At 52.2% G+C, this 25,994-nt stretch overlaps 1 protein-coding gene across 1 annotated transcript in view; it reads left to right on the top strand.

Annotated features, from left to right (window-relative positions):
* LOC137307592 (NAD kinase 2, mitochondrial-like) overlaps window positions 1-24,089 on the top strand; it is a 35,626-nt gene extending 11,537 nt beyond the window's left edge. The window contains 12 exon segments of the mRNA XM_067976881.1: window positions 2,145-2,233; window positions 6,175-6,263; window positions 10,087-10,168; window positions 12,447-12,530; window positions 13,097-13,227; window positions 18,320-18,360; window positions 18,362-18,388; window positions 18,390-18,409; window positions 19,532-19,675; window positions 20,667-20,722; window positions 22,577-22,630; window positions 23,734-24,089. Of these exon segments, the coding sequence (XP_067832982.1) occupies window positions 2,145-2,233; window positions 6,175-6,263; window positions 10,087-10,168; window positions 12,447-12,530; window positions 13,097-13,227; window positions 18,320-18,360; window positions 18,362-18,388; window positions 18,390-18,409; window positions 19,532-19,675; window positions 20,667-20,722; window positions 22,577-22,630; window positions 23,734-23,879 (963 nt within the window). The 3' untranslated portion in view covers window positions 23,880-24,089.
* Window positions 24,090-25,994: the final 1,905 nt, after the last annotated feature.

Here is a 25,994-nt window from a genome sequence, read left to right as displayed (position 1 = left end):
ACCCTGTATCCCTGGGATCACCCCAGTGAAGACGAGCACCCTGTATCCCTGGGATCACCCCAGTGAAGACGAGCACCCTGTATCCCTGGGATCACCCCAGTGAAGACTAGCACCCTGTATCCCTGGGATCACCCCAGTGAAGACGAGCACCCTGTATCCCTGGGATCACCCCAGTGAAGACGAGCACCCTGTATCCCTGGGATCACCCCAGTGAAGACGAGCACCCTGTATCCCTGGGATCACCCCAGTGAAGACTAGCACCCCGTATCCCTGGGATCACCCCAGTGAAGACGAGCACCCTGTATCCCTGGGATCACCCCAGTGAAGACTAGCACCCTGTATCCCTGGGATCACCCCAGTGAAGACGAGCACCCTGTATCCCTGGGATCACCCCAGTGAAGACTAGCACCCTGTATCCCTGGGATCACCCCAGTGAAGACGAGCACCCTGTATCCCTGGGATCACCCCAGTGAAGACGAGCACCCTGTATCCCTGGGATCACCCCAGTGAAGACGAGCACCCCGTATCCCTGGGATCACCCCAGTGAAGACTAGCACCCTGTATCCCTGGGATCACCCCAGTGAAGACGAGCACCCCGTATCCCTGGGATCACCCCAGTGAAGACGAGCACCCTGTATCCCTGGGATCACCCCAGTGAAGACTAGCACCCCGTATCCCTGGGATCACCCCAGTGAAGACTAGCACCCTGTATCCCTGGGATCACCCCAGTGAAGACTAGCACCCCGTATCCCTGGGATCACCCCAGTGAAGACGAGCACCCTGTATCCCTGGGATCACCCCAGTGAAGACGAGCACCCTGTATCCCTGGGATCACCCCAGTGAAGACTAGCACCCTGTATCCCTGGGATCACCCCAGTGAAGACTAGCACCCTGTATCCCTGGGATCACCCCAGTGAAGACTAGCACCCTGTATCCCTGGGATCACCCCAGTGAAGACTAGCACCCTGTATCCCTGGGATCACCCCAGTGAAGACTAGCACCCTGTATCCCTGGGATCACCCCAGTGAAGACGAGCACCCTGTATCCCTGGGATCACCCCAGTGAAGACTAGCACCCTGTATCCCTGGGATCACCCCAGTGAAGACTAGCACCCTGTATCCCTGGGATCACCCCAGTGAAGACGAGCACCCCGTATCCCTGGGATCACCCCAGTGAAGACGAGCACCCTGTATCCCTGGGATCACCCCAGTGAAGACGAGCACCCCGTATCCCTGGGATCACCCCAGTGAAGACGAGCACCCCGTATCCCTGGGATCACCCCAGTGAAGACGAGCACCCTGTATCCCTGGGATCACCCCAGTGAAGACGAGCACCCTGTATCCCTGGGATCACCCCAGTGAAGACGAGCACCCTGTATCCCTGGGATCACCCCAGTGAAGACGAGCACCCCGTATCCCTGGGATCACCCCAGCGAATCTATGTTGCTCCTTTTCTGTGAGCAATATATTCCAATATCCTTCCTCCAATGGTGACCTCAATCCATACGTGGTCCTGGAGCTGTGGATGAATCCCCTGCAGATGTGATGCCCTCTTACTTTGTATTTCATGCCCCTGTACGTGAGCCCCAGAACCCCCTTGTCCTTTCTGTGTCCCTGCACTCCTCTGTTCCTCCATTCCATGTGAATTCTTTATTTAGGGTATATTTCCATTCTAGGAACATAGGAACAGGAGGAGGCCCTTTAGCCCCTCGAACCTGTCCCACCATTCATTGAGATCATGGCTGATCTGTGATCTAACTCCATATACCTGCCTTATTCCCATATCCCTTAATACCTTTGGTTAACAAAAATCTCTCAATCTCAGATTTAAAATTAAAAATTGAGCTCGCATCAATTGCCGTTTGTGGAAGAGAGTTCCAAACTTCAACCACCCCTTTGCCTGTAGAAGTGTTTCCTAACTTCACTCCTGAAAGTCCTGGCTCTAATTTTTAGACTGTGTCCCCCAGTCCTAGACTCCCCAACCAGCGGAAATAGTTTCTCTCTATCTCCCACTGGTCACATCCTGCCAATCCTCTGTCCTATTTCACATTTCTCTTTGTTGAACTGTATTTACCATCTGCCTGCCCACTCCCTGTGTCTCCTATCGGTGTCCAGCCTCACCCCTCCCATGTTGTGTGTTTGCAGCTCGCCACGAAAGGATCCAGCTACAGCGGCTTGTTGGAGCGGCACCACATTCACAACACCAATGTGCAGCATGTGGTGGACAGCCTACGGTAAGGAGACATTTCTCCCTCTCCCCCGAGGGCCAGTGTGTGCACGGAAGCTCTTTGTGCCTGGGTTAAATCATCAGACACTCTCCCTGTAATGGGTTCAAACAGTGGGCGCGCTCCGTGTAATGGGTTAAATCAGTGGGCACACTCCCTGTAATGGGTTAAATCAGTGGGCACACTCCCTGTAATGGGTTAAATCAGTGAGCACACTCCCTGTAATGGGTTAAATCAGCGGGCGCACTCCCTGTAATGGGTTAAATCAGCGGGCGCACTCCCTGTAATGGGTTAAATCAGCGGGCGCACTCCCTGTGATGGGTTAAATCAGCGGGCGCACTCCCTGTAATGGGTTAAATCAGCGGGCGCACTCCCTGTAATGGGTTAAATCAGCGGGCGCACTCCCTGTGATGGGTTAAATCAGCGGGCGCACTCCCTGTGATGGGTTAAATCAGCAGGCGCACTCCGTGTGATGGGTTAAATCAGCGGGCGCACTCCCTGTGATGGGTTAAATCAGCGGGCGCACTCCCTGTGATGGGTTAAATCAGCGGGCGCACTCCGTGTAATGGGTTAAATCAGCGGGCGCACTCCGTGTGATGGGTTAAATCAGCGGGCGCACTCCGTGTAATGGGTTAAATCAGCGGGCGCACTCCGTGTAATGGGTTAAATCAGCGGGCGCACTCCGTGTAATGGGTTAAATCAGCGGGCGCACTCCGTGTAATGGGTTAAATCAGCGGGCGCACTCCGTGTAATGGGTTAAATCAGCGGGCGCACTCCGTGTAATGGGTTAAATCAGCGGGCGCACTCCGTGTAATGGGTTAAATCAGCGGGCGCACTCCGTGTAATGGGTTAAATCAGCGGGCGCACTCCGTGTAATGGGTTAAATCAGCGGGCGCACTCCGTGTAATGGGTTAAATCAGCGGGCGCACTCCGTGTAATGGGTTAAATCAGCGGGCGCACTCCGTGTAATGGGTTAAATCAGCGGGCGCACTCCGTGTAATGGGTTAAATCAGCGGGCGCACTCCGTGTAATGGGTTAAATCAGCGGGCGCACTCCGTGTAATGGGTTAAATCAGCGGGCGCACTCCGTGTAATGGGTTAAATCAGCGGGCGCACTCCGTGTAATGGGTTAAATCAGCGGGCGCACTCCGTGTAATGGGTTAAATCAGCGGGCGCACTCCGTGTAATGGGTTAAATCAGCGGGCGCACTCCGTGTAATGGGTTAAATCAGCGGGCGCACTCCGTGTAATGGGTTAAATCAGCGGGCGCACTCCGTGTAATGGGTTAAATCAGCGGGCGCACTCCGTGTAATGGGTTAAATCAGCGGGCGCACTCCGTGTAATGGGTTAAATCAGCGGGCGCACTCCGTGTAATGGGTTAAATCAGCGGGCGCACTCCGTGTAATGGGTTAAATCAGCGGGCGCACTCCGTGTAATGGGTTAAATCAGCGGGCGCACTCCGTGTAATGGGTTAAATCAGCGGGCGCACTCCGTGTAATGGGTTAAATCAGCGGGCGCACTCCGTGTAATGGGTTAAATCAGCGGGCGCACTCCGTGTAATGGGTTAAATCAGCGGGCGCACTCCGTGTAATGGGTTAAATCAGCGGGCGCACTCCGTGTAATGGGTTAAATCAGCGGGCGCACTCCGTGTAATGGGTTAAATCAGCGGGCGCACTCCGTGTAATGGGTTAAATCAGCGGGCGCACTCCGTGTAATGGGTTAAATCAGCGGGCGCACTCCGTGTAATGGGTTAAATCAGCGGGCGCACTCCGTGTAATGGGTTAAATCAGCGGGCGCACTCCGTGTAATGGGTTAAATCAGCGGGCGCACTCCGTGTAATGGGTTAAATCAGCGGGCGCACTCCGTGTAATGGGTTAAATCAGCGGGCGCACTCCGTGTAATGGGTTAAATCAGCGGGCGCACTCCGTGTAATGGGTTAAATCAGCGGGCGCACTCACTGTAATGGGTCAAGGATGGTATCAGGTTGAAAGAAAAAGCATACAACCTGGCAAAGATTACTGGTAAGCCCGAAGATTGGGGAAACTTTAAAAACCAGCAAAGGATGACTAAAAGAATAATAAAGAGGGAGAAAATAAATGATGAGAGTAAACGAGCAAGAAATATAAAAACTGACAGTAAAAGCTTCTACAAGTATATAAAAAGGAAGAGGGCAGCTAAAGTAAACATTGGTCCCTTCGAGGATGAGACTGGGGAAATAATAATGGAAAACAAGGAAATGGCAGAGGAATTGAACAGATATTTTGTATCTGTCTTCACAGTAGAAGACACTAATAACATACCAATAATAGTAGAAAATCAAGGGGCAAAGGGGAGGGAGGAACTAAAAACAATCACTATCACGAGAGAAAAAGTACTCGGTAAACTAATGGGTCTAAAGGCTGACAAGTCCCCTGGACCTGATGGCTTGCATCTGAGGGTCTTAAAGGAAGTGGCTACAGAGATAGTGGATGCATTGGTTGTAATCTTCCAGAATTCACTAGATTCTGGAAAGGTCCCCCTTTTCAATCTGTAACTCGTGGGGTGCCGCAGGGCTCAGTGCTGGGGCCTCAACTATTTACAATATATATCAATGACTTGGATGAAGGAACAGAGTGCCTTGTGGCCAAATTTGCTGATGATACAAAGATAGGTGGAAAAGCAAGTTGCGATGAGGACACAAAGTGTCTGCAAAGGGATATTGACAGGTTAAGCGAATGGGCAAAAATTTAGCAGATGGAAAATAATGTGTGAAAATGTGAAGTCATCCACTTTGGGAGGAAAAATAAAAAAGCAAAATATGATTTGAATGGAGAAATACTACAAAATGCTGCGGTACAGAGGGATCTGGGTGTCCTCGTACATGAAACACAAAAAGTCAACATACAGGTGCAGCAGGTAATCTGGAAGGCAAACGGAATATTGGCCTTTATTTTTCGGGGGATGGAGTATAAAAGCAGGGAAGTCATGCTACAACTGTACAGGGTGCTCCTATCGACTATCTCCTATGGTCTTATGGTTAAATCAGTGGGCACGCTCCCTGTAACAGATTAAATCGGGGGAAACGCTCCCTGTAACGGATTAGATCGGGGGAAACGCTCCCTGTAACGGATTAAATCAGTGGGCACGCTCCCTGTAACGGATTAAATCGGGGGAAACGCTCCCTGTAACAGATTAAATCGGGGGAAACGCTCCCTGTAACGGATTAAATCGGGGGAAACGCTCCCTGTAACAGATTAAATCGGGGGAAACGCTCCCTGTAACAGATTAAATCGGGGGACACGCTCCCTGTAACGGATTAAATCGGGGGAAACGCTCCCTGTAACGGATTAAATCGGGGGAAACGCTCCCTGTAACAGATTAAATCGGGGGAAACGCTCCCTGTAACGGATTAAATCGGGGGAAACGCTCCCTGTAACGGATTAAATCGGGGGACACGCTCCCTGTAACAGATTAAATCGGGGGAAACGCTCCCTGTAACGGATTAAATCGGGGGACACGCTCCCTGTAACGGATTAAATCGGGGGACACGCTCCCTGTAACGGATTAAATCGGGGGACACGCTCCCTGTAACGGATTAAATCGGGGGAAACGCTCCCTGTAACATTAAATCGGGGGAGACGCTCCCTGTAACGGATTAAATCGGGGGAAACGCTCCCTGTAACGGATTAAATCGGGGGAAACGCTCCCTGTAACGGATTAAATCGGGGGAAACGCTCCCTGTAACGGATTAAATCGGGGGAAACGCTCCCTGTAACGGATTAAATCGGGGGAAACGCTCCCTGTAACGGATTAAATCGGGGGAAACGCTCCCTGTAACGGATTAAATCGGGGGAAACGCTCCCTGTAACGGATTAAATCGGGGGAAACGCTCCCTGTAACGGATTAAATCGGGGGAAACGCTCCCTGCTGCCAACTCTGAACTGTTCATGTTTTTGTTCCCGTTTCTCCTCAGTAAAGAAGGGATTGAGGTTCGCCTGGTGAAACGCAGGGACTACAGTGAGGAGACTGTGCGCTGGGCAGACGCCATCGTGTCTGCTGGAGGTAATGGCTGCTAGACCCCGCCTCACACGGATTGCCCCCCACCCAATGTGGATGCTTCAACACAGTCAATGTAATGTCGAGGCTCCTCCACAGTTATCTATTTGCGGGAATTCTTGGCAAGTCGGCATATTTCCCAGGAGTTCAGAATGAACTGCCTCAAACTCAGAATGCAGCCGTCAATGGTCATCGGCTCCTCGTTCATCGAAACATAGAAAATAGGAGCAGGAGTAGGCCATTTGGCCCTTCGAGCCTGCTCCCCCATTCAATATGATCATGGCTGATCCTCTATCTCAATACCATATTCCCGCTCTCTCCCCATACCCCTTGATGCCTTTTGTGTCTAGAAATCTATCGAGCTCCTTCTTAAATATATTCAGTGACTTGGCCTCCACAGCCTTCTGTGGTCGAGAATTCCACAGGTTCACCACCCTCTGAGTGAAGAAATTTCTCCCCATCTCAGTCCTAAATGTCCTACCCTGTATCCTGAGACTGTGACCCCTCGTTCTGGACCCCCCAGCCAGGGGAAACATCCTCTCTGAATCCAGTCTGTCTAGCCCTGTCAGACTTTTATATGTTTCGATGAGATCCCCTCTCATTCTTCTAAACTCTAGTGAATACAGGCCGAGTCGACCCAATCTCTCCTCATACGACAGTCCTGCCATCCCAGGAATCAGTCTGGTGAACCTTCGCTGCTCTCCCTCTATGACAAGTATATCCTTTCTTCGGTAAGGAGACCAAAACTGCACACAATACTCCAGGTGTGGCCTCATCAAGGCCCTGTATAACTGCAGTAAGACATCCCTGCTCCTGTACTCAAATCCTCTTGCAATGAAGGCCAACATACCATTTGCCTTCCTAACTGCTTGCTGTACCTGCATGTTTGTTTTCAGTGACTGGTGTACAAGGACACCCAGGTCCCTTTGTACATCAACATTCCCCAATCTATCACCATTTAAATAATACTCTGCCTTTCTGTTTTTCCTTCCGAAGTGTATAACTTCACATTTATCCACATTATACTGCATCTGCCATGTATTTGCCCACTCACTCAACTTGTCTAAATCGCCTTGAAGCCTCTTTGCATCCTCCTCACAACTCACAATCCCACCTAGTTTTGTGTCGTCAGCAAACTTGGAAATATTACATTAAATCATTGATATATATTGTGAATAGCTGGGGCCCAAGCACTGATCCCTGCGGTACCCCACTCATCACCGCCTGCCACCCCGAAAAAGATCCATTTATTCCTACTCTCTGTTTCCTGTCTGTTAACCAATTCTCAATCCATGCCAGTATATTCCCCCCAATCCCATGTGCTTTAATTTTGCACACCAACCTCTTAAGTGGGACTTTATCAAAGGCCTTCTGAAAATCCAAATAAACCACATCCACTGGTTCTCCCTTATCTATTTTACCAGTTACATCCTCAAAAAACTCCAGTAGGTTTGTCAAACACTATTTCCCTTTCATAAATCCATGTTGACTTTGTCTAATCCCGTTGATATTTTCTAAGTGTCCTGTTATCACATCCTTTATAATAGACTCTAGCATTTTCCCTACTACTGATGTTAGGCTAACCGGTCTGTAGTTCTCTGTTTTCTCTCTCCCTCCTATTTTAAATAGTGGGGTTACATTTGCCACCCTCCAATCTGCAGGAACTGTTCCATAATCTATAGCATTTTGGAAGATGACAACTAATGCATCCACTATTTCCATGGCTACCTCTTTTAATACTCTGGGATGCAGATTATCAGGCCCGGGGGATTTATCAGCATTCAATGAGCCCAGTACAGATGGTACAATGGGACTGAATGCTGATAAATCCCCAGGGCCTGATAATTCCCCCAACACTTGCCCAGTGTGGAGCTCTGACAGGCTCAGTCCCTCTCTGGATCAAACACTCCCAGGGCAGGTACAGCACGGGTTAGATACAGAGTAAAGCTCCCTCTACACTGTCCCATCAAACACTCCCAGGGCAGGTACAGGGTTAGATACAGAGTAAAGCTCCCTCTACACTGTCCCATCAAACACTCCCAGGGTCAGGTACAGGGTTAGATACAGAGTAAAGCTCCCTCTACACTGTCCCATCAAACACTCCCAGGGTCAGGTACAGGGTTAGATACAGAGTAAAGCTCCCTCTACACTGTCCCATCAAACACTCCCAGGGACAGGTACAGCACGGGTTAGATACAGAGTAAAGCTCCCTCTACACTGTCCCATCAAACACTCCCAGGGTCAGGTACAGGGTTAGATACAGAGTAAAGCTCCCTCTACACTGTCCCATCAAACACTCCCAGGGTCAGGTACAGGGTTAGATACAGAGTAAAGCTCCCTCTACACTGTCCCATCAAACACTCCCAGGGTCAGGTACAGGGTTAGATACAGAGTAAAGCTCCCTCTACACTGTCCCATCAAACACTCCCAGGGACAGGTACAGCACGGGTTAGATACAGAGTAAAGCTCCCTCTACACTGTCCCATCAAACACTCCCAGGGCAGGTACAGCACGGGTTAGATACAGAGTAAAGCTCCCTCTACACTGTCCCATCAAACACTCCCAGGGTCAGGTACAGGGTTAGATACAGAGTAAAGCTCCCTCTACACTGTCCCATCAAACACTCCCAGGGCAGGTACAGGGTTAGATACAGAGTAAAGCTCCCTCTACACTGTCCCATCAAACACTCCCAGGGCAGGTACAGAGTTAGATGCAGAGTAAAGCTCCCTCTACACTGTCCCATCAAACACTCCCAGGGCAGGTACAGAGTTAGATGCAGAGTAAAGCTCCCTCTACACTGTCCCATCAAACACTCCCAGGGCAGGTACAGGGTTAGATACAGAGTAAAGCTCCCTCTACACTGTCCCATCAAACACTCCCAGGGTCAGGTACAGGGTTAGATACAGAGTAAAGCTCCCTCTACACTGTCCCATCAAACACTCCCAGGGCAGGTACAGGGTTAGATACAGAGTAAAGCTCCCTCTACACTGTCCCATCAAACACTCCCAGGGCAGGTACAGCACGGGTTAGATACAGAGTAAAGCTCCCTCTACACTGTCCCATCAAACACTCCCAGGGTCAGGTACAGGGTTAGATACAGAGTAAAGCTCCCTCTACACTGTCCCATCAAACACTCCCAGGGCAGGTACAGAGTTAGATGCAGAGTAAAGCTCCCTCTACACTGTCCCATCAAACACTCCCAGGGCAGGTACAGAGTTAGATGCAGAGTAAAGCTCCCTCTACACTGTCCCATCAAACACTCCCAGGGCAGGTACAGGGTTAGATACAGAGTAAAGCTCCCTCTACACTGTCCCATCAAACACTCCCAGGGTCAGGTACAGGGTTAGATACAGAGTAAAGCTCCCTCTACACTGTCCCGTCAAACACTCCCAGGGGCAGGTACAGGGTTAGATACAGAGTAAAGCTCCCTCTACACTGTCCCGTCAAACACTCCCAGGGTCAGGTACAGGGTTAGATACAGAGTAAAGCTCCCTCTACACTGTCCCGTCAAACACTCCCAGGGCAGGTACAGCACGGGTTAGATACAGAGTAAAGCTCCCTCTACACTGTCCCATCAAACACTCCCAGGGCAGGTACAGGGTTAGATACAGAGTAAAGATGCAGAATGCAGTGACCCTGTGGGACAGACACATAAATCAGCTCAATCCCATTAAATGAAGGGAAGAGTTATTAGGGGCAGGGGAAAACCAGGAATTGGGAGGGGGGGTCGGTCTGTGTTACGGGGTGGGGGGGGGTCGGTCTGTGTTACGGGGTGGGGGGGGGTGTGTTGCTCGGAAGGCGTGATCCCATTCTGTCTGATTGTGTGCAGGTGACGGAACGATGCTGCTCTCAGCCAGTAAAGTTTTCAGCCGGATCAAACCCGTGATCGGAGTGAACACCGACCCCGAGAGGTAATGGCAGAGCGTGACTGGGGGGCACCGGGATTGGGACCGCGGGCGTGGGGTCCGGGGCGTCTGAGAGCGGGAGGAACGACACCGCCCGGTGTGGGACTGTCTCCCTGGGATCTGGATGCATCGAGCATGTGGAGGGGCAACACCTCTCGCCCGACCCCCCCCCCCCTCGCCCGACCCCCCCCCCCCTCGCCCGACCCCCCCCCCCTCGCCCGACCCCCCCCCCCTCGCCCGACCCCCCCCCCTCGCCCGACCCCCCCCCTCGCCCGACCCCCCCCCCTCGCCCGACCCCCCCCCCTCGCCCGACCCCCCCCCTCGCCCGACCCCCCCCCCCTCGCCCGACCCCCCCCCCCCTCGCCCGACCCCCCCCCCTCGCCCGACCCCCCCCCCTCGCCCGACCCCCCCCCCTCGCCCGACCCCCCCCCCCTCGCCCGACCCCCCCCCCTCGCCCGACCCCCCCCCCCTCGCCCGACCCCCCCCCCTCGCCCGACCCCCCCCCCTCGCCCGACCCCCCCCCCTCGCCCGACCCCCCCCCCTCGCCCGACCCGACCCCCCGACCCCCCCCCCCGACCCCCCCCCCGACCCCCCCCCCCGACCCCCCCCCCGACCCCCCCCCCGACCCCCCCCCCGACCCCCCCCCCGACCCCCCCCCCGACCCCCCCCCCGACCCCCCGCCCGACCCCCCGCCCGACCCCCCCGCCCGACCCCCTCGCCCCCCCCCTCGCCCGACTCCTCCCCCCCCCCTCGCCCGACTCTCCCCCCCCCCCCCCCGTGTGGAGGGGCAACGGAGGTGGTACTGAGGGTAGGGGGAGGGGAGCGGAGCGGGTACTGGGGGAAGGGGAGCGGGTACTGGGGGGAGGGGGGCGGAGCGGGGCAGCTGGGTGAATGATCACAGTCCGAACCTTTATTCCCCCCGAGGGTACCTTCGTCGCAAACGAAACCTTTGCAGTGGAAACAGAAAATGCTGATGAGGAACTTGGAAACATGTGGATTATGTAGTGGTGAAGGGATGTGTTTCTGACTGGAGAGGAGTTTGCAGTGGGTCCCCCAGGGGTCAGGATTAGGACCATTGCTTTTCTTGTTATATATAATTGACCTGGACTCGGGTATAGGGAGTACAATTTCTAAGTCTGCGGATGATACAAATAGTGAGGAGGATAGTAACAGACTTCAGGAAGACACAGACAGACTGGTGAATGGGCAGACACGGGGCAGATAGTTTAATGCGGATAAATGTAAAGTGATGCACTTTGGGAGGAACAACATGGAGAGGCAGGATAATCTAAATGAGTGGGTGCAAGAGCAGAGGGACCTGGCGGTGCCTATTCATAAATCTTTGAAGGTAGCTGGGCAAATGATAAGGTGGTTAAGAAAGCATATGGGATACTTGGCTTTGTAAACAGGGGGACTGAATACAAAAACAAGCAAGTCATGCTAAACCTTTACAAATCACTGGTTCGACCTTAGCTGAAGTACTGTCTACAATTCTGGACACCACACTTTAGGAAGGATGTCAAGGCCTTGGAGAGGGTGCAGAGGAGATTACCAGGATGATACCAGGGATGAGGGACTTCAGTTATATGGATAGACTGGAGAAGCTGGGATTGTTCTCCTTAGAACAGAGGAGGTTAAGGGGAGATTTGATAGAGGTGTTCAAAATCATGAATGGTTTTGACAGAGTGAATAAGAAGAAACTGTTTCCAGTGGCAGAGGGTCGGTAACCAGAGGGGACAGGTTTACGGTGACATGAGGAAACATTTTTTACGCAGCGAGTTGTTCTGATCTGGAATGCGCTGCCTGAAAGGGCGGTGGGAGCAGATTCAATAATAACTTTCAAAAGGGAATTGGATAAATACTTGAAGGAAAAATTTACAGAGCTTTGGGGAAAGAGCAGGGGAGTGGGACTAATTGGATAGCTCTTTCAAAGAGCCGGCACAGGCATGATGGGCCGAATGGCCTCCTTCTGTGCTGTATCATTCTATAATTTCGAACAGAGGGCAGGAGAAACTTCTTCACAGAGAGTTAGGAGGCCGTGGGATTCACTTCTGGGGTTAGTGATTGAGACAGAAACTGCGGCAACATTCAGGGTCAGATTGGAGGGGTGGGTGAAGGAACAGAGGTTGAAGGGATATGGGGACAGGGAGGGTAAACACAGACAGGGAGTGGTGGGGCCGAATGGCCTGTTTCCATGTATTGCTGTGTAGGGAGGACTAATCCCCAGCCACAGGCTGGGTCTGTTATGGTATCCTGACCCCCCTAGTCTTGCCTGTATTTGCAGGTCTCAGGGACACTTGTGCCTTCCGGTGCGATACACCCACTGTTTCTCAGAAGCTCTACAGAAGCTCCATCGAGGAGAATTCAGGTGAGAGCTGACACACAATTCCTGTTCCCACTATTATGAGTTTATTTTTCTATTGCTCTCGAGGTTCCTCCCCTTGTGGCCTGAGGTGCTGCTTCCTTTATGGGGCTGGATTTTACACGCCCTCCCTCTCTAATACCTTGCTCAGTGGGCCACCCCTCCTGAGCTCGCGTGTTGATGACTGTTGGAGGTGGTCACACACAGCTAAACCTGCCAGTGTCCACACCCAATGTCCAGCGATCGCGGAACAGTGCTCAGGACTGGCCTGGAGGCTCTCCACCCACTGGACAAGCTTTCCTGGGACAGTTACAGCGTTCCCTGTGCTGCCCATCTCAGCTCAGTTCATTCAACGTGGACCGGGCCTCACGCTGCTGCCCAGGTAGCTTGTGTGGGATCCCTTAGAATACTATCTGACTCATCTCATCTCGATGTCCCTTCAATCTCTGTGGGCCTGTCCCTGGGCCCTCCCCCAACCCCACCCACCCCGGACGGGCCCTCCGCTATTGTCCTGTGCTGAGCCTATCCACTTTCCGGCACCAATTCAAATCACAAATCATTTCTTGCTGCAGGTGGCAGTGGCGGCAGAGAATCAGGATCTCTCTGGAAGGAACGGGAATGAACCCGACCCCTGTGGATCTCCGTGAACAGCAGCTGAGCCTAGAGCAGCACATTGCAGCACACCACACTGCGTCCAATGCCGGTTCGAGGGAGCTTGAGGGCTGTGGGTGGGCGAGGAGGCACTGAGCGATGAGACCAGGGAGTGCTGCTGGCCTGAGACCAGGGAGGGCGGAGGCACTTTGGCACAGTCCCCTGGGCCTTGCAGCGGGCGGCTCTGCGGCCATCTCTATTGGCCACGCTGGGTACCTGCTACCAGTGTTATTGGCCAGCTGGTAAAGAAAGGCCATAAAATAGAGGGTGGAACATGTGATTGGTCAGAGGGTCAGGTGTTTCCCAGCGTAGGATCAAAAATGGTGGGAATGGGGTTCGGATTAGGCAGGGAATAAGAACATAGAACAGAAGAAATAGGAGCAGGAGGAGGCCAATCGGCCCCTCGAGCCTGCTCCGCCATTCAATAAGATCATGGCTGATCTGATCCTAACCTCAAATCTAAATTGATGTCCAATTTCCTGCCCGCTCCCCGTAACCCCTAATTCCCTTTACTTCTAGGAAACTGTCTATTTCTGTTCTAAATTTATTTAATGATGTAGCTTCCACAGCTTCCTGGGGCAGCAAATTCCACAGACCTACTACCCTCCGAGTGAAGAAGTTTCTCCTCATCTCAGTTTTGAAAGAGCAGCCCCTTATTCTAAGATTATGCCCCCTAGTTCTAGTTTCACCCATCCTTGGGAACATCCTTACCGCATCCACCCGATCAAGCCCCTTCACAATCTTATATGTTTCAATAAGATCGCCTCTCATTCTTCTGAACTCCAATGAGTAGAGTCCCAATCTACTCAACCTCTCCTCACATGTCCGCCCCCTCATCCCCGGGATTAACCGAGTGAACCTTCTTTGTACTGCCTCGAGAGCAAGTATGTCTTCTTAAGTATGGACACCAAAACTGTATGCAGTATTCCAGGTGCGGTCTCACCAATACCTTATATAACTGCAGCAATACCTCCCTGTTTTTATATTCTATCCCCCAAGCAATAAAAGCCAACATTCCGTTGGCCTTCTTAATCACCTGCTGCACCTGCATACCAACTTTTTGATTTTCTTGCACCAGGACCCCCAGATCCCTTTGTACTGCAGTACTTTCCAGTTTCTCGCCATTAAGATAATAACTTGCTCTCTGATTTTTCCTGCCAAAGTGCATAACCTCACATTTTCCAATATTGTATTGCATCTGCCAAATCTCCGCCCACTCACCCAGCCTGTCCATATCCCCTTGTAGGTTTTTTATGTCCTCCTCACTCTCCACTTTCCCTCCCACCTTTATATCATCTGCAAACTTTGATATGTTACACTCGGTCCCCTCCTCCAAATCGTTAATATAGATTGTAAAGAGTTGGGGACCCAGCACCGACCCCTGCGGAACACCACTGGCTACTGGTTGCCAGTCCGAGAATGAACCATTTATCCCAACTCTCTGCTTCCTGTTAGATAACCAATCCTCCACCCATGCCAGAATATTACCCCCAATCCAGTGATTCTTTATCTTGAGCAATAATCTTTTATGTGGCACCTTGTCGAATGCCTTCTGGAAGTCTAAATACACTACGTCCACTGGTTCCCCTTTATCCACCCTGTACGTTATGTCCTCAAAGAACTCAAGCAAATTTGTCAGACATGACTTCCCCTTCATAAAGCCATGCTGACTTTGTCCTGTTAAATTATGTTTATCCAAATGTTCCGCTACTGTCTCCTTAATAATAGACTCCAAAATTTTACCCACCACAGATGTTAGGCTAACTGGTCTATAATTTCCAGCCTTCTGCCTACTACCCTGTTTAAATAAGGGTGTTACATTAGCAGTTTTCCAATCTGCCGGGACCTTTGCCGAGTCCAGGGAATGTTGGAAAATTATTACCAAAGCATCCACAATCCCTACTGCCACTTCCCTCAAGACCCGAGGATGTAAGCCATCAGGTCCAGGGGATTTATCCGCCTTGAGTCCCATTAATTTACTGAGTACCAATTCCTTAGTGATTTTAATTGTATTTAGCTCCTCCCCCCCCTAGAGCCCCCTGTTTGTCCAGTGTTGGGATATTCTTAGTGTCCTCTACCGTAAAGACTGAAACAAAATATTTGTTCAGCATTTTTGCCATCTCCATGTTTCCCACCATTAATTTCTCGGTCTCATCCTCTAAGGGACCTACGTTTGCCTTAGCCACCCTTTTTCTTTTTATATAACTGTAGGAACTCTTGCTATCTGTTTTTATATTTTTTGCTAATTTATTTTCATAATCTATCTTCCCTTTCTTAATCAATCCTTTCGTTACTTTTTGCTGTCTTTTGAAGACTTCCCAATCTTCTATCCTCCCACTAAGTTTGGCTACCTTATATGTCCTTGTTTTTAGTCGGATACTATCCTTAATTTCTTTACTTAGCCACGGATGGCTGTCATTTCTTTTACCCCCTTTTTTCCTCAGTGGAATATTTTTTTTTGAAAGTTGTAAAATAACTCCTTGAATGAACACCACTGCTCATGTACCGTCTTACCCTTTAATCTATTTTCCCAGTCCACTTTAATCAATTCCGCTCTCATACCATCATAGTCTCCTTTATTCAAGCTCAGTACGCTTGTTTGAGAACCAACCTTCTCACCCTCTAATTGGATATGGAATGTAACCATGTTATGGTCACTCATTCCAAGGGGATCCTTAACTAGGACATTATTAATTAATCCTGGCTCATTACACAGGACCAGGTCCAAGGTTTCTTGCCCCCTTGTAGGATCAGTTACATACTGCTCAAGAAATCCATCCCTAATACACTCAATAAACTCTTCCTCAAGGCTGCCCTGCCCAATTTGATTTGTCCAGTTAATATGATAGTTAAAATCCCCCATAATTATAGCTGTTCCCTTATTACATGCCCTGACTATTTCCTGATTAATACTTCTTCCAGCAGAGTTGCAACTATTAGGAGGCCTATATACTACGCCCACTAGTGTTTTTTGCCCCTTATTATTCCTCATCTCTACCCAAACTGTTTCATTGTCCTGATCCTTTGTCCCAATATCATTTCTCTGTATTACAGTGATTCCTTCCTTTATTAACATAGCCACCCCACCTCCCCTTCCTTCCTGCCTGTCCTTCCTGATTGTTAAATACCCTGGCATATTTAATTCCCAGTCGTTGTCACCCTGCAGCCATGTTTCTGTAATGGCCACAAGATCATACCCATACGTAGTTATTTGTGCCGTTACTCGTCTATTTTGTTACGAATGCTACGTGCATTCAGATAAAGAACTTTCAAATATGTTTTGTGACACTTAGTTCCTGCTTTTCCCTTTTTTAACACTTTACCTTTTACTCCATACCTTCTGTCCCTTCCTGACACGCTTTCCTCTGTCTCCCTGCTCAGGTTCCCACCCCCTGCCACAGCTTTGATGCTGGGTTAATCGCCTTACGCCTTCTAGTTTTTATTTTATCTGTCGTGCCTCAAGTACACTTTCCGCTGCTCTACGCTTTTCCCTTTCACTTGTTCTTGAACAACTGTTTGTACTATTTGTATTGTAGATTTCCCCTGGGTCTTCCCTCTCTTGCTGCTCTCAACTTTATTCCCTTCTGACTCCCCGCTCAGGTTCCCATCCCCCTGCCACTCTAGTTTAAACCTTCCCCAACAGCACTAGCAAACACCCCCGCGAGGACATTGGTCCCAGTCCTGCTCGGGTGTAACCCGTCCCGCTTGTACAGGTCCCACCTTCCCCAGAACCGGTCCCAATGTCCCAGGAATCTAAATCCTCCCTCCTACACCATCCCTGCAGCCACGCATTCATCCTGTCTATTCTCCTGTTCCTATACTCACTAGCACGTGGCAACCGGTAGTAATCCTGAGATCACTACCTTTGAAGTCCTGCTTTTTAATTTATCTCCTAACTCCTTGAATTCACCTTGCAGGACCTCATCCCTTTTTTAACCTATGTCGTTGGTACCAATATGGACCACGACTACTGGCTGTTCACCCTCCCTCTCCAGAATGTCCTGCAGCCGCTCCGTGACATCCTTGACCCTCGCACCAGGGAGGCAACATACCATCCTGAGTCACATTTGCAGCCGCAGAAATGCCTATCTGTTCCCTTACAATTGAATCCCCTATCACTATAGCCCTGCCACTCTTCTTCCTCCCCTCCTGTGCACCCGTGGTGCCCCGAACTTGGCTCTTGCTGCTTTCCCCTGATAAGCCATCTCCCCCAACAGTATCTAAAGCAGAATATCTGTTGGGAATGGGTTTGGATTCAGCAAGGAATGTTGGCAGTGTGGTTCAGATTGAGCAAGGAATGTTGGGAATTGTTTTGGATTGAGCAGGGAATCTTGGGAGTGGGGTTCGGATTTAGCAGGAAATGTTGAGAATGACCAAAAGAAATAGGAGCAGGAGTAGGCCGTACGGCCCCTCAAGCCTAATCCGCCATTCAATCAGATCATGGCTTGACAGGGTAGATGCTGAGAGGCTGTTTCCCCTGGCTGGAGAGTCTAGAACTAGGAGGCACAGTCTCAGGATAAGGGGTCAGGACTGAGATGAGGAGGAATTTCTTCACTGAGCTTGGTGAATCTTTGGAATTCTCTACCCAGAGGGCTGTGGATGCTCAGTCATTGAATATATTCATGGCTGAGATCGATAGATTTTTGGACTCTCGGGGAATCAAGGGATATGGGGATCGGGCAGGAAAGTGGAGTTGAGTTGAAGATCAGCCATGATCTGATAGAATGGCGGAGCAGGCTCGAGGGGCCGAATGGCCTACTCCTGCTCCTATTTCTTATGTTCTAATCCCTCTTGCGCACGCGAGCTCTCTCTCCCTCACTTTCTCTTCCCGTCTCTCCCTCGCCCCCCCGTCTCTCCCTCCCCCCCCCCGGTCTCTCCCCCCCCCCCCCCCCGTCTCTCCCTCGCCTCCTCCCCCCCCCCCCCCCCCCCGTCTCTCCCTCGCCTCCTCCCCCCCCCCCCGTCTCTCCCTCGCCCCTCCCCCCCCCCCCGTCTCTCCCTCGCCTCCTCCCCCCCCCCCCCGTCCTCTCCCTCGCCCCCCCCCCCCCCCCCCCTCTCCCTCGCCCTCTCCCTCGCCCCCCCCGTCTCTGTCTCTTTCCCCCCCGTACCATATGTTACGTGTTGAGTCAGTCTCTCTCCCCTTATAGCTTCGTGGAGTCTGGTGAACTCTGATCCACAGCTGCTGCCTGGTGCGTGCGCTGAATGAGGTGTTTGTGGGGAGAGTCACTGTCCTCTCGGTGAGTAATCCTCCCTCCGTGAGGAGTGTCGGCTCCGTCTGGCGCTGAATGTGACTCCAGTCTTGCTCCCTCCCCAGTCTGGGCCTAACATGACTCCAGTCCCACATTACGTGGTTAACTCCCAACGCTCTCTGGAGTGTCCGAGCAAAACACTCCCCATTGCTGCTGAGAGAAACTAGGGGTGGCAGTAATTACCACCCCGTCACCATCGTCCACATCCCGAGAGGTGTGAGTGAAATCTCAGCCTGCAGTCGCTGTTACCCGGGTGCCAGTCTTTTTATTTGTTTATGGGATGTGGGTATCGCTGGCGAGGCCGGCATTTATTGCCCATCCCTAATTGCCCTTGAGAAGGTGGTGGTGAGCCGCCTTCTTGAACAACTGAGTGTCTTGCTGGGCCATTTCAGAATCAACCACATTGCTGTGGGTCTGGAGTCACATATAGGCCAGACCGGGTAAGGACGGCAGGTTTCCTTCCCTAAAGGACATTAGTGAACCAGATGGGTTTTTACGACAATCCGGTAGTTTCATGGCCACCATTACTGATACTAGTATTTTAATTCCAGATTTTATTTAATTGAATTTAAATTCGCCAGCTGCCGTGGCGGGATTTGAACTCATGACTCTGGATTTTAGTCCGGGCCTCTGGATACTAGCCCAGTAACATAACCACTATGCTACCGTACCCCTTTATACCGTACCCATCTGGGTGTGGTTAGAGCCACTCCTATCAGTGACAGGCTATTTGCAGGGTGCTGGGTCCTGTATATGTGCCGAAGCAGGCAGCGATACCACAGGTCTGTACAGCTTAGGCTGCTGGGCTGGCACAGACACAGGGGTACACCTGGAATATCTACAAGAATGAGCTGGAAACACAACAGCACAGAGAGAGAGAGGGGTGGGGGGAGAGGGACGGAGATTGGGAGTGATTCCCAGAGAGGACGCACTGTCCCTCAGTCTGTCCACTCCTAATGATGTGTGAGCTGGTTTGACGCTGGGAATGTTTCTCTGTCCCTTCCTCACCCCCAAGGCTTCCCTTTCCATTCTGTGGGAGTGGGTCTGCTGTGTTAGATTGGTAGGCCTGAGATCTTGCGCCTGACCTGGGATATGTTCTGTTTTGTGCAGGCTCGGGTTTCATTCCCACAAACCAAGTCTTAAATTCTCGCTCCATAGGGCCTCATACTATGAGATCTCTATTGATGACGGACCCTGGGAGAAGCACAAGAACTCTGGGCTCAACGTGTGTACTGGAACCGGCTCCAGGGCCTGGTAAGAGAAGTCGGGGGGGAGGGGTCACAGAGAGGGGGACATGGGGGCAGGGGTCGGGGGGGGGGGGAAGGTGAGGGCATGGAGAGCGGTGACGGGGAGGGAGGCACTGGGCGGGGGGGTCACTGTGAGTGATTGAAATAATAAATATAGACGGCTGTTGGGTTTATACAGGATATTGCCCATATATAGATTGCCATATGCCACCCTTATAGAGGGGAGGGAGGGGCGGGTATCTGCGCGGGGAGGTGGGGCCGGTGTCTGCGAGGGGGAGGGGCCGGTGTCTGCAAGGGGGAGGGGCCGGTGTCTGCGAGGGGGAGGGGCCGGTGTCTGCGAGGGGGAGGGGCCGGTGTCTGCGAGGGGGAGGGGCCGGTGTCTGCGAGGGGGAGGGGGCCGGTGTCTGCGAGGGGGAGGGGCCGGTGTCTGCGAGGGGGAGGGGCCGGTGTCTGCGAGGGGGAGGGGCCGGTGTCTGCGAGGGGAGGGGCCGGTGTCTGCGAGGGGGAGGGGCCGGTGTCTGCGAGGGGGAGGGGCCGGTGTCTGCGCGGGGGAGAGAGGGGCGGGGGTGGGAGGGGCCGGTGTCGGGGCGGGGGAGGGAGGGGCCGGGGCGTTGTCCAGAGGGTGAGGGGCCCGTGTCTGGGCGAGGGAGGGGCCCGTGTCTGGGCGGGGGAGGGGCCCGTGTCTGGGCGGGGGAGGGGCCCGTGTCTGGGCGGGGGAGGGGCCCGTGTCTGGGCGGGGGAGGGGCCCGTGTCTGGGCGGGGGAGGGGCCCGTGTCTGGGCGGGGGAGGGGCCCGTGTCTGGGCGGGGGAGGGGCCCGTGTCTGGGCGGGGGAGGGGCCCGTGTCTGGGCGGGGGAGGGGCCCGTGTCTGGGCGGGGGAGGGGCCCGTGTCTGGGCGGGGGAGGGGGCCCGTGTCTGGCGGGGGAGGGGCGGTGTCTGGGCGGGGGAGGGGGACGGGAGGCTGAGCTATTGTCTGTGACTCTTTTTCTTTCCTTTCAGGTCCTATAATATTAACAAGTTGGCCAGTCAGGAAGTGGAAGATCTCCTGTCGATTGGTGAGTGACTGGGTGTGAATCACGAGCTGGTCTGAGAGATCATTCGGGTCCGGGGAGAGGGTTGTGGGGCTGGAGGAGGTTACAGAGATAGGGAGGGGCGAGGGCCATGGAGGGATTTGAAAACATGGATGAGAATTTTAAAATTGAGGCGTTCCCGGACCGTGAGCCAATGTGGGTCAGTGAGCACAGGGGGTGATGGGTGAACGGGACTTGGTGTGAGTTAGGATACGGGGCAGAGTTTTGGATGAGCTCAAGTTTATGGAGGGTGGAGGATGGGAGGCCGGGCAGGGGGGCATTGGAATAGTGGAGTCTGGAGGTAATAAAGGCATTGATGAGGGTTTCAGCAGCAGATGAGCTGAGACGGGGCGGAGACGGGCGATGTTACGGAGGGGGAAGGAGGCGGTCTTGGTGATGGAGAGAATATGGGGTCAGAAGCTCATCTCAGGGTCAAACAGGAGGCCGAGGTTGTGAACAGTCTGGTTCAGCCTCAGACAGTGGCCGGGGAGAGGGATGGAGTCGGTGACGAGGGAACGGAGTTTGTGGCGGGGACTGAAGACAATGGCTTCAGTCTTCCCAATATTTAATTGGAGTAAATTTCTGCTCATCCAGTACTGGATGTCAGTCGAGCAGTGTGACCAATGAGAGAGAGTGGAGGGGTCGAGGGAGGTGGTGGTGAGGGAGAGCTGGGTGTTGTCAGTGTACATGTGGAACCTGACATTGTGTTTTCGGATGATGTCGCCGAGGGGCAGCATGTAGATGAGGAATAGGAGGGGGCCAAGGATAGATCCTGGGGGGATTCCAGAGGTAACGGTGAGGGAGTGGGAAGAGGAGCCATTGCAGGTGATTCTCTGGCTACGACTGGATGGATAAGAATGGAACAGGCGAGCGCAGTCCCACCCAGCTGGACACCGGAGGATGGTGTGGTCATTGTGTCAAAGGTTGCAGACAGGTGGAGAAGGATGAGGAGGGATAGTTTACCACGGTCTCAGTCACATAGGAGGTCATTTGTGACGTTGATAAGGGTCGTTTCAGTATTGTGGCAGGGACGGAAACCTGATTGGAGGGATTCAAACACGGAGTTGTGGGAAAGATGGGCACGGATTTGGGAGGTGACAACAGGAAGGGAAGTTGGGTGGTCAGCAGTTTCGTGGGAACAGGGTCGAGAGAGCAGGAGATGGGTCTCATGGTCAAGATGAGCTCGGAGAGGGCATGATGGGAGATAGGATGAGAAACTAGAGAAAGATGTGAGTTCAGTGCTAGGGCAGGGGGGAGCCGTACGGGAAGTTATGCTTGGTGGGCTAGGGGGAAGAGGGAAGCAGCAGAGGCAGCTGAACAGATGGTCTCAATCTTAGTGACAAAGAAGTCCATGAGCTCCTCGCACTTATTGTTGGAGGTGGGGGGTGGAGGGGTCAGGGGAGAGGGGTTTAAGAAGGCGGTTTGTAGTGAAGAGAAGCCGAGAGGTTATCTTTGTATTCCAGGATGATCCTGGAATAGTGAGCAGTTTGGCAGAGGAGAGCAGGACCCGATAGTGCTTGATGTGGTCCAGGCAGATCTGGTGATGAATGGCTAAACCAGTTGTGCATCTTTCAGGTCTGTGTCCCCTTGGACTTTACAGGGTCAAATAAGGGGGCCATACCAGGGAGAAATGAGTGGGATGTGAGTTGTGTAGGGTGCCTTGGTGCTCGTCACATTGTGCAGGCTGTCTGGTTACGGGCTTGCTGTGAGCCATGGCCCTCTCTCTGAGGCCTGGGTTTGGGAGGGGAAGGGAAGGGTTTTGTTGTGCAGGGCCTAGCCTTACCAAGGGCCCTTCAATCAGGGAGTGCCTGAGACTGACCCTCTGTCTCTGTCCTTTAGCTAAACAAAGGAGCTGTGTGGATCTGCCCATCGATCGCGAGTTTGTGGAACGAGGTGAGAGCGAGTGGGAAACTGCTGCTTGGCACGTACCAGCAGGCCAGAGTCAGCTTAAGCAAACCGGCCGTCCGGTCCCCGGGGTCCCAGCCGTCCGGTCCCCGGGGTCCCAGCCGTCCGGTCCCCGGGGTCCCAGCCGTCCGGTCCCCGGGGTCCCAGCCGTCCGGTCCCCGGGGTCCCAGCCGTCCGGTCCCCGGGGTCCCAGCCGTCCGGTCCCGGGGTCCCAGCCGTCCGGTCCCCGGGGTCCCAGCCGTCCGGTCCCCGGGGTCCCAGCCGTCCCGGTCCCCGGGGTCCCAGCCGTCCGGGTCCCCGGGGTCCCAGCCCGTCCGGTCCCCGGGGTCCCAGCCGTCCGGTCCCCGGGGGTCCCAGCCGTCCGGTCCCCGGGGTCCCAGCCGTCCGGTCCCCGGGGTCCCAGCCGTCCGGTCCCCCGGGATCTCTGACAGAAGAATATGTGTCGTAGAAACATAGAAAATAGGAGCAGGAGTAGGCCATTCGGCCCTTCGAGCCTGCTCTGCCGTTCGATATGATCATGGCTGATCCTCTATCTCAATACCATATTCCCGCTCTCTCCCCATACCCCTTCATGCCTTTTGTGTCTAGAAATCTATCTCGCTCCTTAAATATATTCAGTGACTTGGCCTCCACTGCTTTCTGTGGTAGAGAATTCCACAGGTTCACCACCCTCTGAGTGAAGAAATTTCTCCTCATCTCAGTCCTAAATGTCCTACCCCGTATCCTGAGACTGTGGACCCCTCGTTCTGGACCCCCCCAGCCAGGGGAAATGTCCTCCCTGCATCCAGTCTGTCTAGCCGTGTCAGAATTTTATATGTTTCAATAGGTGAAGGTCCAACGATCTTGTCCCTTTTCAGGGCTCCATTCACCAATTGACCATCTCCCTGCTCACCCCACCTCCCCCTCAGGCCACCCTCACTCACATCTATCGCTCCCTCGGCCCCCACCTCCCTCGGCCCCTACTCCCTTCTCTTTCTGATAACACCCACTATCTCCATGACATTGCCTCTGCTTTGCCCAGTGCCTGTATCTGATGCTTTGATCTGATGTAGATTGAATGGTCAGCTTAACCCATCCTTTCCTCCCTCCAGTCACTGATCACTACAACGAGTCGCTGATATTCCGCCCTGAGGAGCCGAAGATCTTCTTCAGTATCCGGGAGCCCATCGTGAACCGAGTGTTCACCAGCAGTCAGCACCGTGGCTTCACCAGCAAGTGTGTGTCTCTCATCGCGTGACGGGAGCTGGGAGCTGCCCAGGGCTGTGTGTCCCATATCTATCAATCTATATCTTATTACTAACGCTGCGTCTGTGCGCACCTCTTCCTTTCTGCTCAACGGGACTTCACACTCTCACATTGTTCGTCACACTTTCTGTTTCAGCTTTTCCCCATTTTAAATTCCTGTCTCTACATTTATAATGGGTTTTTCCTATGTAAACTGGTCACACTGTAATTACACAGTTGGCCACTGGGTGGCTCTGTGCCCGTCTATGCACATTTTCAGTGTCCGTCTACCATCTTGTTTTATCTTCAGGTAGGTTTTATTTTTAATTTACATTACATAGAATTTACAGCACAGAAACGGGCCATTCGGCCCGACTGGTCTATGCCGGTGTTTATGCTCCACACGAGCCTCCTCCCTCCCTACTTCATCTCACCCTATCAGCATATCCTTCTATTCCTTTCTCCCTTATGTGTATCCCTGGCTTCCCCTTAAATGTATCTATATTATTCGCCTCAACTACTCCTTGTGGGGAGTGAGTTCCACATTCTCACCACTCTCTGGGTAAAGAAGTTTCTCCCGAATCCCCTATTGGATTTATTAGCCGCTATTTCATATTTATGATCTCTAGTTTTGGACTTCCCCACAATTGGAAACATTTCCTCTACATCTACCCCATCAAACCCATGCATTATCTTGAAGACCTCTATCAGGTGACCCCTCAGCCTTCTCTTTTCTAGAGAAAAGAGCCCCAGCCTGTTCAGCCTTTCCTGATAAGTATATCCTCACCATTCTGGTATCATGCTTGTGAATCTTTTTTGCACCTTCTCCAATGTCTCCATCATTTTGAGAATATGGACACCAGAACTGTGCACAGTACTCCAAGTGTGGTCTAACCAAGGTTCTGTACAAGTTTAACATAACTTCCCTGCTTTTCAATTCTATCCCTCCAGAAATGACCCAGTGCTCGATTTGCCTTTTTTATGGTCTTATTAATCTGCGTCGCTACTTTTAGTGATGTGTATCTGTACCCCTCGATCCCTTTGCACCTTCTCTCCCGTTTTAGACTATTATCCAAGCAGTATGTGGCCTCCTTATTCTTCCTATCAAATGTACCACCTCACACTTATCATTTGCCAATTACATGCCCATTCTGCAAGTTTATTAATGTCCTCTTGCGTTTTGACACATTCTTCCTTTGTATTAACCACATCCCTCAATTTGGTATCGTCTGCAAATTTTGAAATTATACTTCTGATTCCCAAATCCAAATCGTTAATGTAAATTGTGAACAACAGTGGTCCCATCACCAATCACTTGGAACTCCACTTTCCACCTTTCGTCAGACTGAGCAGCTACCCTGAACCACTCAATTGGAGGAGGGCCAATTCAATGGGATGAGAACAGATCTGGCCCGGGTAAATTGGAATCAAAGATTGGCAGCAAAACTGTAATTCAACAGTGGACGGCCTATAAAGAGGAGCTGGATTGGGTACATCTAGGTACATTCCCACGAGGCAGAAAGGTGGGGCAACTAAAGCCAGAGCTCCCTGGATGACAAAAGAGATAGTGAGTAAGATGAAACAGAAAAAAGGGGTGTGTGACAGATGTCAGGTTGATAACACAAGTGAGAACCAGGCAGAATATAGAAAGTTCAGAGCAAAAGCGAAAAAGAAATGAGGGGCAAAGAGAGAGTATGAGAATAGACTGGCGGCCAACATAAAAGGGAATCCAAAAGTCTTCTATAAGCATATAAACAGTAAACGGGTAGTAAGAGGAGCGGAGGGGCCGATTAGGACCGTAAAGGAGATCTACTCATGGAGGCAGAGGGCATGGCTGAGGTATTAAATGAGAACTTTGCATCTGCCTTTACCAAGGAAGAAGATGCTGCCAGAGTCTCAGTAAAGGAAGATATAGTTGAGTTACTGGATGGACTAAAAATTGATAAAGAAGAGGTACTTGAAAGGCTAGGTGTACTTAAAGTAGATAAGTCACCCGGTCCGGATGGGATGCATCCTAGGTTGCTGAGGGAAGTAAGGGTGGAAATTGCAGAGGTACTGGCCATAATCTTCCAAACATCCTTAGATATGGGGGGTGGTGCCAGAGGACTGGAGAATTGCAAATGTTACA

The sequence above is a fragment of the Heptranchias perlo genome, unplaced genomic scaffold (genome assembly GCF_035084215.1).
Source record: "Heptranchias perlo isolate sHepPer1 unplaced genomic scaffold, sHepPer1.hap1 HAP1_SCAFFOLD_1067, whole genome shotgun sequence".
Taxonomy (NCBI): Eukaryota; Metazoa; Chordata; class Chondrichthyes; order Hexanchiformes; family Hexanchidae; genus Heptranchias; species Heptranchias perlo.
The sequence above is the reverse complement of the archived record's forward strand: the minus strand, read 5'-3'. Positions and strand labels throughout refer to the sequence as shown.